A 14,505-nucleotide genomic window follows, 5' to 3' on the forward strand; every position below is an offset into this window, starting at 1 on the left:
CCTGAGCCAAATAAACCCTTTCTCACTTAGTTGCTTCTTGACAAGATGCCCTTACCACATCTTACCACAAGGGCATCTTACCACAGGGTTAGGGATGAGACTAACATGAGCATTGAATTTATGTTAGTCTTTCATACCTTCTTCCGTTCCTTTGTTCCCATCCTTTCTGTCACCCAGTACTTCAAAATGTGAATCTTGTAATGAGCCCTTAACTTGTGTTTTGTCTGCTGTTTTAATTGGCCCATGAATTCTTTGTATATTAAGCATTGTTCTTAATGCATTTTAATTGAAATATTCTCTTACTCTTGTTTCCCAGCTGGACTGCATATTCTTTTGTGTTATCTTATTTTTCATTATTTATCAAAATTAACACTCTCTCACCCCCAGAAATAGAAGTGAATCAGCCAAAGGTTTGTGGTTTTAGAATAGGTTTTCACAAACAGCATACCTGTATGCCAACACTCAGGTTTGAAAGTAAAGCCCTGGCCTCAGGAATTTCCCTGGAGCTCTTTGGGCCTTGGGCCCCAGAATTCAGATGAGATCTCTATTGCAGCAGATGAAGTATTCCAATAGAACCCCTGTGGTGGTTTGAATATGCTTGACCCAGGGAGCAGCATTATTAGGAGTTATGGCAATGTTGAAGGAAGTGCAACACTGTGGGGGGTGGGCTTTGAGAGTGCTTCCTTTTAACTGCCTGGAAGCCAGTCTTCTGTTCCCCTTTGGAATAAGATGTAGAACTCTCAGCTCCTCCTGCACCATGCCTGCCTGGACACTGCCATGCTCCTACCTTGATGATAACAGACTGAACCTCCGAACCTGTAAACCAGCCTCAATTAAATATTGTCCCTTACAAAAGCTGCCTTGGTCATGGTGTTTCTTCTTCATAGCAATGAAACCCTAAGACATCCCCCAAAGCATGTACACCTATCAGTGGTATAGTGTATATGGGAGACCCTTTAGTGTCAACTTGCCTGAGGCCACCATGCCTACAGGAAATTGTTAAGTTTCGTGCTAACTTGGAGTATGGGTTATTTCACTGTGCTCTGCAGCCATCAGATCTATAAGCCTTTGAATCCAGCCAGACTGTTCATTACTGAAACCTGGCTGCTGGCCTTCTAGCGCAGCATGCATATTGTCTGCCAAGTTTGGAGTGCTGCTGTTCCTTAAGAGGAAAGCGATGCAGAGGACAGATGTAGGCTCAACTAACCTGACTTCAATAGGATCCAAGGGCTGAATGGTTTTGTCACAAGAGGACCTTTGGACAAATTCAAAGTGTCTCAGCGGTATTGGCCCATATAGTCAAAGTTAAATATAGGTCACCCTTCCAAAGCTTACGGGGATTTCCCTACATCTTATAAAGTCTAAGACTTGGTAATCTTAGGTCCATTACCTTAATAGTCCATTCTAGAGCTGAAGTTGAACGTGTGTATGCATGCATGCATGCACATGATGAGCTCATGCATGTACGTGTGCACACTCAGGTGCGTACATACATACATACACTCATAAATATAAAACACATGTAAAATCTGGGTAATTTATTTATTATTAATGATTATTATTTCCTATTGCTTACTGAAAGCCTTCCTCAAGTCTATTGTGTATGTGTGTGCTCACTGATTCTCTTCAGAGACTCGTTTGCATGTAATATCAAGTCATCCCCTCATTTTCAGTCTGGGCATCCTGAGATCTAACAGGAGTCTCTTGTACACACATGCATGTGTTGTTCTTAAGCCAACCTTTGTGATTGAATTGGCCTGTTTAGCCCAGTTATAATAAAGGTAACAATCTCTAGGCTAGATGTTGCTGCTGACCTTCGGCCCCTCCTTTCTGTATTCCCTGGCGCTTTCTTGCTTTCTCTTCCTTCCCTAGGCTTCTTCCATTGTGTTGTTGAACTTTTCTACAGTTATACTTTTTTCCTTCCTCACTTTGCTATCTATATCCTTGGGTGTTACGAGTGTAATTATATAAATCACCTGAATTACTTAATTATAATAATCAACTTTAATACGTGGCTTCATTTATAAAAATTCTACACCTTACACCTATCACCTTTTAGATTACTAATGATGCAAATTTCTGTATGTTCATGCACAGGTGTATGTGTGTGTGGTGTGTGTGTGTCTATGTGTGTGTCTGTGTGTGTCTGTGTGTGTGTGTACATCTGTGTGTAGATCAGAGGACAAACTCACTTGTGGAGCCTCACCTTCCACTTCCTTAGAGACAGGGTCTGTTTGTTGTTTTCCTACTGTATACATCAGACTAGCTGACGGCCCCTAAGCTTCTGGGGATTCTCCTGTCTCTATCTCCCCTCTAGGAGCCCTGGGGTTACAGATGTTTGTGCTAAATGCCTTTTACCTGGGTTCTAGGGACTGAAACTAAGGACAGCATTCTTGTGTCCAAGCACTTCTACCCACTGAGTCATCTCAGCTGACGAATCTCCCTTCTGGCATTCAAATTCAATCCTAATGATTAGTTGTAGGGGTGTGTGTGTGTGTGTGTGTGTGTGTGTGTGTGTGTGTGAAGCCCAGGGTCTCACACATGCCAGGTAAATACTCTGACCTATAGCCCCAGCCCAATGTCATAGATTTGTAACTCTTTAATTTAATTTTACCGTGGTAAAAACATTTAGTATGAGACCTACCCTATTAACAAGCTGTGAGTGTGTAATATATCACTGTTGACAAGAGATGCAATGTGCAGGTCCCTCAAGCTTATTCATCTTGCTTAACTGGGACACTATAATTACTTCTTATGCTCTTAAAGATCCGACGCCCGATTCAAAAATGAATTACCTTTCAATACTACGTGCCTCTTCTATGTGTCTATGCATTGACTTATATTGGGGATTATTTATGAATAGTTTTGTCTTGCTGTTCACCATGTTTTTACTTGAATTTAGGAAAAGTAACTGCTTTATTCAGATATGAGAACACCAGAAACCAGTCGGCCACAGAGCCTCTACTAAAAGGCTAAACATTTGATGTGTTTATTATATGTTATAACATTCCCTCTACTCCCTTCCCAAATATGTGCACTGAGGATGGTTTGTGGCTTTTTCCATCTACTTTGCTGCACTCACTCAACACTTGCTTTCTAAAATCCTCTAACACACTGTTTCTCAACCTGCCTAAGATTGTGAGACCCTTTAATACAGTCCCTCATGTTGTAGTGACTCCCCCCACCACCATAAAATTATTTTCATTTCTACTTCATAACTGTAATCTTATGTAACTCATAACTGCTACAGCTATGAATCAAAAAGTAAATATCTGAGACACAGTGTATCTAAGATGGGAACCCCCAGAGGGGTTCCGACCCACATAGAGCCACTGCTATATATTTCACCAGCATAAGAACAAACCTTATTTGAAAACAAACAAACAAACAAACAAACAAACAAGCAAGCAAACACCAACATCAAACCAAAACAAAAATTTCTCAGGCCCGAGGAATATCTCATGGATCCAGTGCTTGCCCAGCATGTGTGAGGTCCCAGGTTCGATCCCCAGCCTCCCACTCCCCTACTGAGACATGCCTGTGTGTCCTCGTGGTTGTGTGCTTGCTGAAAGTGTTGACTTGCAGGCTTGCTCCTGGTGCTCTTTGAAAGGTTTATACAGTCAGGAGGAGATGAACAGAAAGATTTTAGGCGGCTGGTTTGGAGCATGAGTCAGTGATTGGGTTTATAACAAGCAATGGTTTAATTTTTAAAAAGTCATAAAGGGAACACGTTACAAGATCAATACAATAAGAGGCACTAAAGGCACTGCTGGTGACAGCTGAAACTGAAGCCATGGAGTAGAGAATGAGACTAGACACGTCTAGCATTTAGGCTAACAAATTATTCTGGCAACATTTAAAAGGGGAAAACAAAGAGTAGGCAGGTGTGAAACTCAACTGAAACACGGATCTGGTCCTAAACCAAGGCAGCCGCTTGTGGAAATAAAGGGCCTTCTTCCCAAATATAGGTGCTGTCATTTCCTTTTCCCAGCCTGGAGCACATAATCTGGGCACCTCCATATTAATAAGGTAGTCAGGCCAGGAGATGGCCCAGTGGTTAAAGTGCTTGCCACCGGAGCATGAACACCTGTGTCACAGCCAGACATGATGTTGTGTCTGTAAGCCCAGTGCTAGAGGGTGATAGGTAAGTCCCTGGAGCTTGGGGACAAGTTAGCCAAACTGGTGAGTTCCAGGCTCAGTGAGGAAGTTTGTCTCAAGACGAAATAAAATGATGGGGGAGCAAGTGAGGAAGACCCCAGTGTCAGCATCTGGCCTCCACATGCACATGCGCATGGCCACACTCACAGAAGCATATATGTGCAACACATACATATGTATACACACGTTAACATGGGACATTTACAAATACTAAATTACCTTTTATAACTAATGCAGTAGCATCCTTAGAGAAAAAAAGAAAAGCGAATTATTCTGGCCATTTTGCCTATGTATTTACACGTCTCTATAAATGCTAAGGCATGGGTTTCAATTCTACATCGGCTCTTAATATACAAGTAAAGGCTTGTATAAAAATGACACAAAAAAACCAACATAGCTTGTCAACACATTTATACATAAAAACCACTTGTGTTTTTTCATTATATCATAATTTGCTTCAAATATAGAAGTATATTATGACTTATGGTTTCATGGTCAAAAACTATGTTGAAATAATGCATAAACTAGTACTTTCAATAGAAAATTAAATGTGAGTGTGTTTGGCAACTTATTTCATAAGGCAGAATAAATATAAAGTTATAGAACAGGAGTAATTTTGAGTTGTTGTAGCTACAGACATAAAGGCATCATTCAAAGGATGTGAGAATGGAAACAACAGTGATCTTTATGTTTTGCACAATTCTGCAAAGCGTTGTGTTTTGTGCACCAAGGAAGCCTATAAGGCAGGAGTGGACTATAGCTATCCATTTGTTTATTCCAGCTGATGCAAACACCAGCCCTGTTGCACCCCAGGTGATAAATGCTTAGTGGTTTAGGCATCATAAAATATAAACTGAGTTGGGTGACCTTAAAGGACAGGGAGCCACCCACACACTCCAGAAAGAGCCAGCCTTTGAAACAAGGACAACAACAACACTATCCCTCTACCAAGAGGCTTTGTAATTTCTGAAATGGATCCTATAAACTGCTAGAAAAGATGTTGTATTTTCTGTCTAAAAGCCATAAGTCTAGACAATTTCACATAGTTTCCCCAGCATATTTCTGCTAGAAAATGGGAGAAAAACACTACGATATGAGTAACCCATTTCAATAGTTGGTCAAAATATCATAATTACTCTTTATAGCTGCCATTTTCTCATAGTGTGAAATCATGGTTCAAGATCGGGTCGAGCATATAATGATATATTTCCATTTAAACATTTCTTGAGTGGTAAAAATCACAATTTACCTAGTAACTGAACTAGTATTATTTCCGTGAAATATATAGACTCTTGCCACCCTTTAACAAATATCATTATCCATAATGCCAGGCATTCAATAAATGAGGAAAAAGAACAAATTTGAAAGCTCAGTGGGTAAAGTGTTGGCTGAGCAAGCATGAGGGCCTGAGTTTGCAATCCTAGCACCCACATAAAAAGCTGAGCATAGCTGTGCATGGCTGTAACCTCAGCACTAAGAGGCAGAGACAGGAGGATCACAGGGGGCTCACTGGCCAACCAGTCTAGCCAATCAGAGAGCTCCAAGTTCAGTGAGCAAGTCTGTCTGCAAAATAATGTGGCAGAGAGTGATAAAGGAGGATAGCCCAAGTCAACCCTGGCTTCCATGTGTGTGTGCGGGTGCACACAGACACACACAGACACACACACAACTTGAATACAACCTTTATTGTGATTCCTTGCCTGTACTCTCATGACAAGTTCTGCAAACCACACTTAGACTTTGCCTTTGAGCAAATGCTGCATCCTAGCCAGGAAGGTTGCAAATTCAGATTTCAGGAGGCTGAAGTACGAGGGTCCCATGTTCAAGGCCAACATATCTCAAAAATAAACAGACTAGAATGTACAGACAAAAGAAGGAAATGGAAAACTAGACTTGACAGTTTCATTTTTCTCAGTAATGATTTGTCATTTATCAAAAACCTGTGTGTGTGTAAATGATAACCATCTGAATCTCCCAGAAAAATAAATCAACCGCAAACAAAATCTCTAATGCTCATCAACAAATAATCATGTATAGATAGATGTGTATTAGGTGAGATGAAAAAAGTAAGGTGGTTACAGTTGATTAACTAGGAACTGTCAAACAGCTACGTTAAAATTTTAAATGTATAGAGGCTGCCACCAAAATGCTACTCAATTTTTCTTAGAAACCAGAAAAATACATTCTATGCTGGGTAAAGTTCATTATTCCATTGGCTTTATTTACTATAAATCCAAAAAGGGGTTTTATTTACTAAAAACCAATCTATGGGTTTACCTAACACTGCACATTCTAACAGTCCGTAATAGTCCCTGTAGACGTGGTCTGCACATGATACAGATTCAGTACCAACTCTCTCCTCATATGCTGGGATGGTTAGTTCTGCCAGCTTGACCCAATTCATAATCAGCCAAGCAAGGAGTCTCCATGAGGAGCTGTCCAGATGATGCTGGCCTATGGGCATGTTTACAAAGGATTTTCTAACTTAGGCCAATTGAGGTGCAAAGACTTGCCCTGGATGTGGTCAACATCACCTCATGGGCTGGGCCCTAGACTAGATACAAAGGAAGGCAGTTATGCATGCATGGCACTCTTTCTGCACTTGACTGTGGATGTGACTATCTGCTTCTATTTCCAGTCACCTTGCTCCTCCACAATGACAGACTGACTGGAATCATGAGCCAAGTAAGCTCTTCCTCCCTTATCACATCTGTCAGTGTATTACTAGCAACAGCAGAGCAAACTAAGATCTGAGTGCTAAGTTGATGTCAAATGATTCTTTCAGTTCATATATCCTTCATAGTTTTGAACAATATTCATGGTGTGAATGGCAGGCAGAAGTCATTTCAACCTACTTATGCCAAACATTAGAAGCGATCACTTTTGGGGGGGACACATGGGAGGGTAAAGATGAGAGGATCAAAGGCCAAGGTCAAGCTTGGCTACATAAGGAGTTCGAGGCTGGCTGGGCTGTGAGGACCATCTTAGGTTGAAACAGCTGATATTAAAATATCCATATCAGAAGCATCATTAAAACCCAGACTAGGCAGTCATCAGTGACAAAAGCCTTCCCATGACCCTTTGGCATCCTTCTCTGACCCCACTCCCTACTGTCTACAACCACTGACTGGTGCCAGGTTAAGTTTGCATGTGCACATGGCCACATAGCACTGGTTTTTACCCATATATTTTGTGTCGACTCCACACTAATCTATGTTAATAGTTCTTCCTTTCATATAGCTGGTGGGGTTCCATCCCACATACTGTGATTTGTTTAGTCATTTACTCATTGTCAAGTGTTTTGGATGGCTTCTAGACTTTGGATATTGCAATAGCTGATATAACAATTCCTGTGCAACATTTGCCTAAGTGTCTGGAGTAGAACAGCTAAGGCATGTGACTGGTGGATGATGGGAGAAACGGTTAAAAAGTGTTTCCTAGAATGACTGTACTATTCTTTATTCTGAGTATAAAACTCACAGTTGTTCCACTTCCTCGACAAATGTGATTTGAATAGGTATGGCCCCTATAGAATTCTGTGTTTGAATGCTGGCCCATGGAAAGTGGCACTATTAGGAGGTGTAGCCTTCTTGGAGGAAGTATGTCAATGTTGGGGTAAGTTTTGAGGTTTCAATCCTCAAGCTACACCTACTGTGGTACAGTCTCCCTCTGCTGCCTGTGGATCCAGATGTAGAGCTCTCGGCTCCTCCAGAACCATGTCTGCCTACACACTGTGATGCTTCCTGCCATGACGAAAGATAATGAACCAAACCTCTGAAACTGTAAGTCAGCCCCAATTAAATGTTGTCCTTTAGAGTTACCACGATCACTGTTGTCTCTTCAGAGCAATAGGAGCTTAACTAGGACAAAGTCATATTTCTAGCTCTCAGTAGTTAAATGAACATACAATGGCATCTCCTGGCTTGGTCTGAACTTCTCTGAGGACTGAGATTACAGTTTTTCCCACTCGCAGTCTTCCCACCATCACTGTCAAAATGCCTATTAGAATCACTTGCCCATTTTAAAACATGTTACTTTTCTACTGAGCTACCTTCATGTCTGGAGTGCAAGATACTAAATGGCATTTTTCCATCATGCCTGTCTTCTGGATCTCTTTTGCACTATTTTTTGAAGAACATTATCAAGTCCAAGTTAACAATTTTCCTTTCAAAGTATTATCTGTTGACATTTACAAAACTGCTAAGCTCAATATTTCCACCTGATACTGACTTTTAGAACCTTAAAGTTTGCACAGTTTGCTCTATTTTGCTTAACTTTTATATAATAAAAAGTATGTCTCACAATCTTTATTCCAGCCATCTACTTATTCCAACAAAAAATATAAACTTTATTGGTTGGTTTATGTCAAAAATCAGTTGACGAATATGTATGATAGGACTAGACAGTGCTGAGGTTCCCACATCTTGTACACTTGCTGAGAGCCATTTTAGGTTTAACTACAGTTTGGTCTCCTTGATGGAAAACCCCACGGAAAATTACCCAACTTTTTTCTAAAAATCCAAGGTTAAGATGCTCCAGCTAACTTATCTTAGCTTCTGATTGTCTGCTTGGGCAAAACCTCCTTCTTCAGCTATCTGCTTACCTTAGCTTCTGTTAAACTGCTTGCTTGTGCAAAACCTCCTCCTATAGCTGCCAAAGTGGGATGTCAGGGTGTGGTTTTTGCCTTAAAAAAAAATAAAAATAAAAACCCTTACTCTAAATGCCCAGTACTATACTTGGGTTCGAAATATCTAAGTGTGTTCCCAGCCAATTGTAGCACAGACTCTCAATTGGCTATACACTTAGGTCATTTCTGGTGGGCTGCCCATAACATATGAGTGTGTGTGCCACAATGAGAATCTACTTTTGGGCTTTATTATACCTTATTGATGTGATTAGATTTACATTTACCTGTTATCTTGGCTAGTTGTAGCTTTTAATGAGGAGTTATGAAATATAAAACCAAAGTGCTATTTTCCCTAGACTCTTTGGTTATTCAAATATTTTCACATATTTGACACATATTTTTACATATCTGGACATTTCACAGTACTGAGGGTTTTAACTCCTGATGTGCATGCCACACTTATAAAGCTTACCTTCTCATTGGAGAGTACAGTGCATGGGTCTATCAAATCTATCCCTCAATAACTCATGTTTTTATGCTATTCAAAGTGGCATTTAACTTTCTCATTAAATGTTGCTTACACAGAAATGAGGCTTTTGTATATTCACTTGCACCTGGGCTTTAAATCAAGAGTGAATGCTGGCTCTGTCAGATGCTTCTGCAACTACAAAAAGAACATTTGCTTTGTGATAGTCTTTTCTTAGATTTCCTCATTATCCCAAGTTTGCACCTTTGAGAAATTGCCTTTAGCTATATCATTTAGTGGACTGCTGGATTTGAACTATTAAAATGTGATGTGGGATTGTCCGGACGCCGTCTCCTTTCAGTAGCAGAGTGTTGCTGGCTTTTTTGAGTTGGGTATCACACCCCAGTTTCATAATACTGCAAGCACTTGTTTATTAGTACTTGCTGTTTTCTTTAAATATTTAAAAGAATTCATTAGTTTTCATACTTGGCTTTTTGTGTGTATGTGTGTGCGCACGCACCTTTGTATGAGATGGAGAAATACTTGTAGAATAGGTAATTCCTTTCACTTCCAATATTGATCATTTATGTCTGATTTTCTCAGTTCTGTGGCTGGTGGCTTATCAGTTTTATTGCTAAGAATTACTGTACGCTTCACTATTTTCACCAATTGATTTGATTTTCCACTGCATTCATTCCTTTTTTTTTTTTACATTGAGGAATATTCTTCTATTTGCAGGTAAAAACTGAGGTCACTAATTCTAGGGGTCTTTCCTTTTCTAAGATAAGCTTTGATGCTATACATTCATCTACAAATAACACACTGTGTGGTTTCCACAATTTTAAAGGATTTAATTATTTAAGAGGAAGAGAACATGAAGATGACAGAGGAGGAGAAGAAGGGATAGGGAGGGGAGGAGAAATGGGGGGAAGGAGGGGAAGGGGGAGGGGGGAGGGAAATGGTGCTATTTTGTTGCTGTGTATTAGTAACAATCTTGTCTTTTGCTTTCAAATTCCCAGAGGGAAGGTTAAATTCCCTCCTTATTACTCCATTTCAACTAGAGGTGAAAGGTTCAAGCTCAGACTGTCTACATTTTGAATGCAAAAATTTATTGTACTCAGTGCTTAAATCCATGACAAGTGTTTTACCTATATACATGTTCTATCAGACCTTTTTTAATACACAATATATACACCTATAGAAAAAAGGAAATAGGAAAATATTAATAGGTTAAAATGTAGTATATAGACAAAGGACTTCTGCATTCTAACGTTTGAGGGACATATAAGGAGACTTGTTACAAGTCATAATGCCAAGAAAAGACCACAGAAATTTGATACACAAATAGACTTTCTGAATCACTTGGGAAAAGTCTTATTCCTGTTCCACTTTTGGAGATAGTTATTCACAGGTTTATATTTATTAAATACACCCTTACAGATTCCATCTCTTTAGAAACACATAAAGTTATCAATCTAAGCTACATTTTAGTAAACATCTTGATCCTAGAAAGCAAAAGTGGGTAACAGATCTACATATAAAGTACACAGTCGAGATCTTTGGGCAAGAGGCAGCAAGAATATAAACGGGTGAGTAGCCCCTAATCCAGCCCTATCAAAGTGTGGATCACAGCAGGCAGATGAACACAGCCAGTGCTGCCAACATGTAAATTCTTTGCATGATGAACCTTTATAAATATTATGGTAAGGCTAAGGATAGAAAGTGCTGTTCAGAGCACACTGTAATTAGAGAAAGTTAATAATAGACAACACAGAAGAAATAATCTATGCCTGTTACTTGTGAGGAAAAAAATGGCAACAATATTCTAATATTTAGTTAGTATAAGAAAATTTCACTGATCCTAAATTGAGTGATGAAAATCTTATAGTAATGATTTTGCACATAGTTAATTCATTAGACAATCAGCAGATATATAGCCCTTGAATCTTCCAAACCCTTAAAAGTTTTATATATATATATAAAATTAGGTAACCAGAACAAAGGTACCATGTATCTGTACAACACAAAGTTTCAAAAATGTATTACATATACACTAAATAAATAAGGCATACCTGATGTCATCATGTTAACAAAATAATTACTAAACTGTGAAAAAATCCAATTGCCACTTTACAATTATTTCTTCATAAAATAGAAGGTATACCGAGGTTTTAAAAATTGACTACCTAAAAAAATTTGGAATACAATTTGTCCATCAAAAATATATCTATTTTTAAAAGTCATTTACAAAACATAAACCTATCCTTATGAACATTCTCTTCTTTTAGGAAAAGGGCACTTAGTGTATAGCTAAGGCATTCAGAAAAGAAATTTCCTGTTGACTTCCCCACTAGGAAGATTGGTATTCTGTTCAGTTTTAATATAAAAATATAAATGTCTGACAGAGATGGAATAGTGCGTGCTGCAAACCCCATTTTCAAGGCCATGCAAACAATACTGATTCCGTGTATTATAGTTGCCAGAAACCTCCTAACTCGGAACAAATCAAGGTGCCCAGAGGCTTCAGAAATGGGCCCGCAGCCTTTTGTTTTCTTCTCGCAGCCTTTCGATCTCAGCCACTAAGCCTTCATTCACGGAGTATCTTTCCAGCAAAGAGTGCATTTCATTCTGGAAAAGGCAGACATACATCTTAAATTACGGGCTCTTCCCACTACACAGTGAGCTGTGTTACATGAGTTGAGCTGCCACTCCCATGCTCAATTAGCTAGCTAAATGGTATTCCTTGGACCTAACCAGGAAGATTGCATGAGAAATTAAATATCGGGGAGATCTACAGTCATACTTTTGGGAATCTTTTTTTTTTTAACTCATCAAAGGTCAAACCTGTTCTTTGATAGAAGCCTCAATTTTCACAAGTTAAAAAGCACAGCCGGGCGTGGTGGCGCACGCCTTTAATCCCAGCACTCGGGAGGCAGAGGCAGGCGGATTTCTGAGTTCGAGGCCAGCCTGGTCTACAGAGTGAGTTCCAGGACAGCCAGGGCTACACAGAGAAACTCTGTCTCGAAAAACCAAAAAAAAAAAAAAAGCACATGTGTAGATGAGATCTGCTTCACTTGTTAAAACATCCCAAACTCTACTTACTTATATTAGCAACTAGCTATAACAACTAAATAAAAATGGACCTTTTTTTTCATGGATTCTTTTTCTCAGATCCTCACCCTACTATACTCTTTAGGACACTATTTGCTATACATACCAGTTGTATATGAAACTGTTTAATCATTTCCACTTGCAGATTCACAATGTCTCTATGGCAAGCTTCCCTAGAAAGAAAATAATTCCTGTTAGAACTGGAACAATGTTACAGCTTTAGATCATTCACTCATAAAGCATGCTTACTGTTTAAATGATTAGGTAGTAATCACAGGTTTACATCACACGCACCAGTGATGTTTGCTGTGTGACGGGCAGTACAGTGATTCCTTTACTTGAAAATTTAGGAACTCATTAATCTCCACAATGTAACAGGCATTTTTCCAATGAAGAAACGGAGACAGAGCAGTTGTAATTCATCTGCTGTTACACAGAGGGCTGAACAGGCTGCCAGCTCTGGCTGTCTTCCTCTGCATCTCTCACTGTGTTACACCCTTTTTAAAGGCAGGCTCACTGGAGAGAGGGACTTCTAGGCAAATCAGGATGCTCATAGATTTCAAGGCCCTCTCATTGCCAATATCTTGGCTACTGAGAGAGGACTGCCAGCAGAAAGGGTCTATTTTATCAGCTCTAAGTAGTTAATGCTGAATAAAACTCAGTAACTATGATAATAAAATGATAGTACATATAACACACATGATCAACTCATGGAGGTTTACCATATGTTCCCATATGATGTTACTGCTTAATGCTTGCAGAAAATTTTAAGTCTTCTGAATATTATTGTATAAAGCAATGCTTTTCTTTAAAAATGTATGTGTGTAATGTGCTTGGGCTATAGCTCAGTGATAGAACATGTGCCTAACATACCTAAGTTCCAGTGTTATGTCTGTTTTCCAGTACAAAAATAGAAAAATTTTAAACTGGAAAGAATTAAAATTTATATATTTAAAATAAAAATGAAGGTATTAGAAAGGGTGAAGGCAAACTAGTAGAGTGCTTGCCCACCACACACTGGGCCCTTAGTACAGTTCCCAGGAATACAACAAAAGGCAATAAAAAGAAAAAAAGACATCAGACCAAACTAACACAGCCAGAGTCTCAAAAGTTACTGTCTTACACAAAAGGAAAGGTCTAGATCAAGTCCATACTTACTTCTGCTTTCCCATCCTGCATGTGTATTTATTTCAGTATGGAGAACGAGGCTGAGTACAACAGGGGCCTGGCAGTTGAGATACCCTTTCCTGGTGGGGGATTGTTAAGAGCACGTGACTACCAAGAAAGTCAAGCTTAATAGGCTAAATAGGCTCAAGATCCTAAAGGGACAGGCCTAAAGACAAGCAAGCCTAACGTATCGATGTCTCCAGGAGCCACATGTGAGTTCCTACACTGGGCTGGATGGCAAGCGAGCAAAGATAAAGCAGCAGCTGAGAAGAGAGCATTTGGACATCCGTGGGGGGTTGGTAAAATAAGACCCCTAAGATAAAAAGATGGAGTGAATACTCCAGACATTGGGCTGCTGTCCCACAAGGGCAAAGTTAAGTCAGGGGAATAAGGGGAATCTAGGGAGAAACTAACTCTAAGAAACCCTAAACCCAGAGACTACAGAAACAAAGAGAGATGCCCAACAGATGAAAACTCTGAAAGATCACTATCCATGCCATCTCTCAATGGCAAGAACAAGTCTGTAAAAACTTTGACTGTTAAAATTATCCTCAGTTGCAAATACAAAGAAATGTAAACTAGAGTAAAAGAAAGAAGGAATTCTTCTTCGGAGAAGAGGCCCAAGATTCTGGACTGAGCATGTGCAGGAGAAATTCCCCGGGATAAGCTAACATTTCTATAGATTATTTTGTTTTGTTTTGTTTTGTTTTGTTTGCTTTTTGTTTTTTGAGACAGGGTTTCTCTGTGTAGCCCTGGCTGTCCTGGAGCTCAACTCTGTAGACCAGGCTGACCATGAACTCAGAAATCTGCCTGCCTCTGCCTCCCAAGTGCTGGGATTAAAGGCATGCACCACTGTACTGGCTGGTTTTGTGTCAACTTGATACAGCTGGAGTTATCACAGAGAAAGGAGCTTCAGTTGAGGAAATGCCTCCATGAGATCCAACTGTAAGGCATTTTCTCAATTAGTGATCAAGGG

At 39.6% G+C, this 14,505-nt stretch overlaps 1 protein-coding gene across 2 annotated transcripts in view; it reads right to left on the reverse strand.

The window, feature by feature from the left end:
* Positions 1-10,339: 10,339 nt before the first annotated feature.
* Nedd1 (NEDD1 gamma-tubulin ring complex targeting factor) overlaps positions 10,340-14,505 on the reverse strand; it is a 39,969-nt gene continuing 35,803 nt past the window's right edge. Inside the window, exons 14-15 of one of the 2 annotated variants that reach the window (XM_021173917.1) lie at positions 12,469-12,535; positions 10,340-11,879 (exon numbers count right to left, since the gene is read on the reverse strand). In XM_021173917.1, coding sequence (XP_021029576.1) covers positions 11,775-11,879; positions 12,469-12,535 — 172 coding nt within the window. In that variant the 3' untranslated portion in view covers positions 10,340-11,774. The remainder of the gene's footprint in view (positions 11,880-12,468; positions 12,536-14,505) is intronic. The other variant, XM_021173918.2, reaches the window with a different exon arrangement.

The sequence above is a fragment of the Mus caroli genome, chromosome 10 (genome assembly GCF_900094665.2).
Source record: "Mus caroli chromosome 10, CAROLI_EIJ_v1.1, whole genome shotgun sequence".
Lineage (NCBI taxonomy): Eukaryota > Metazoa > Chordata > Mammalia > Rodentia > Muridae > Mus > Mus caroli.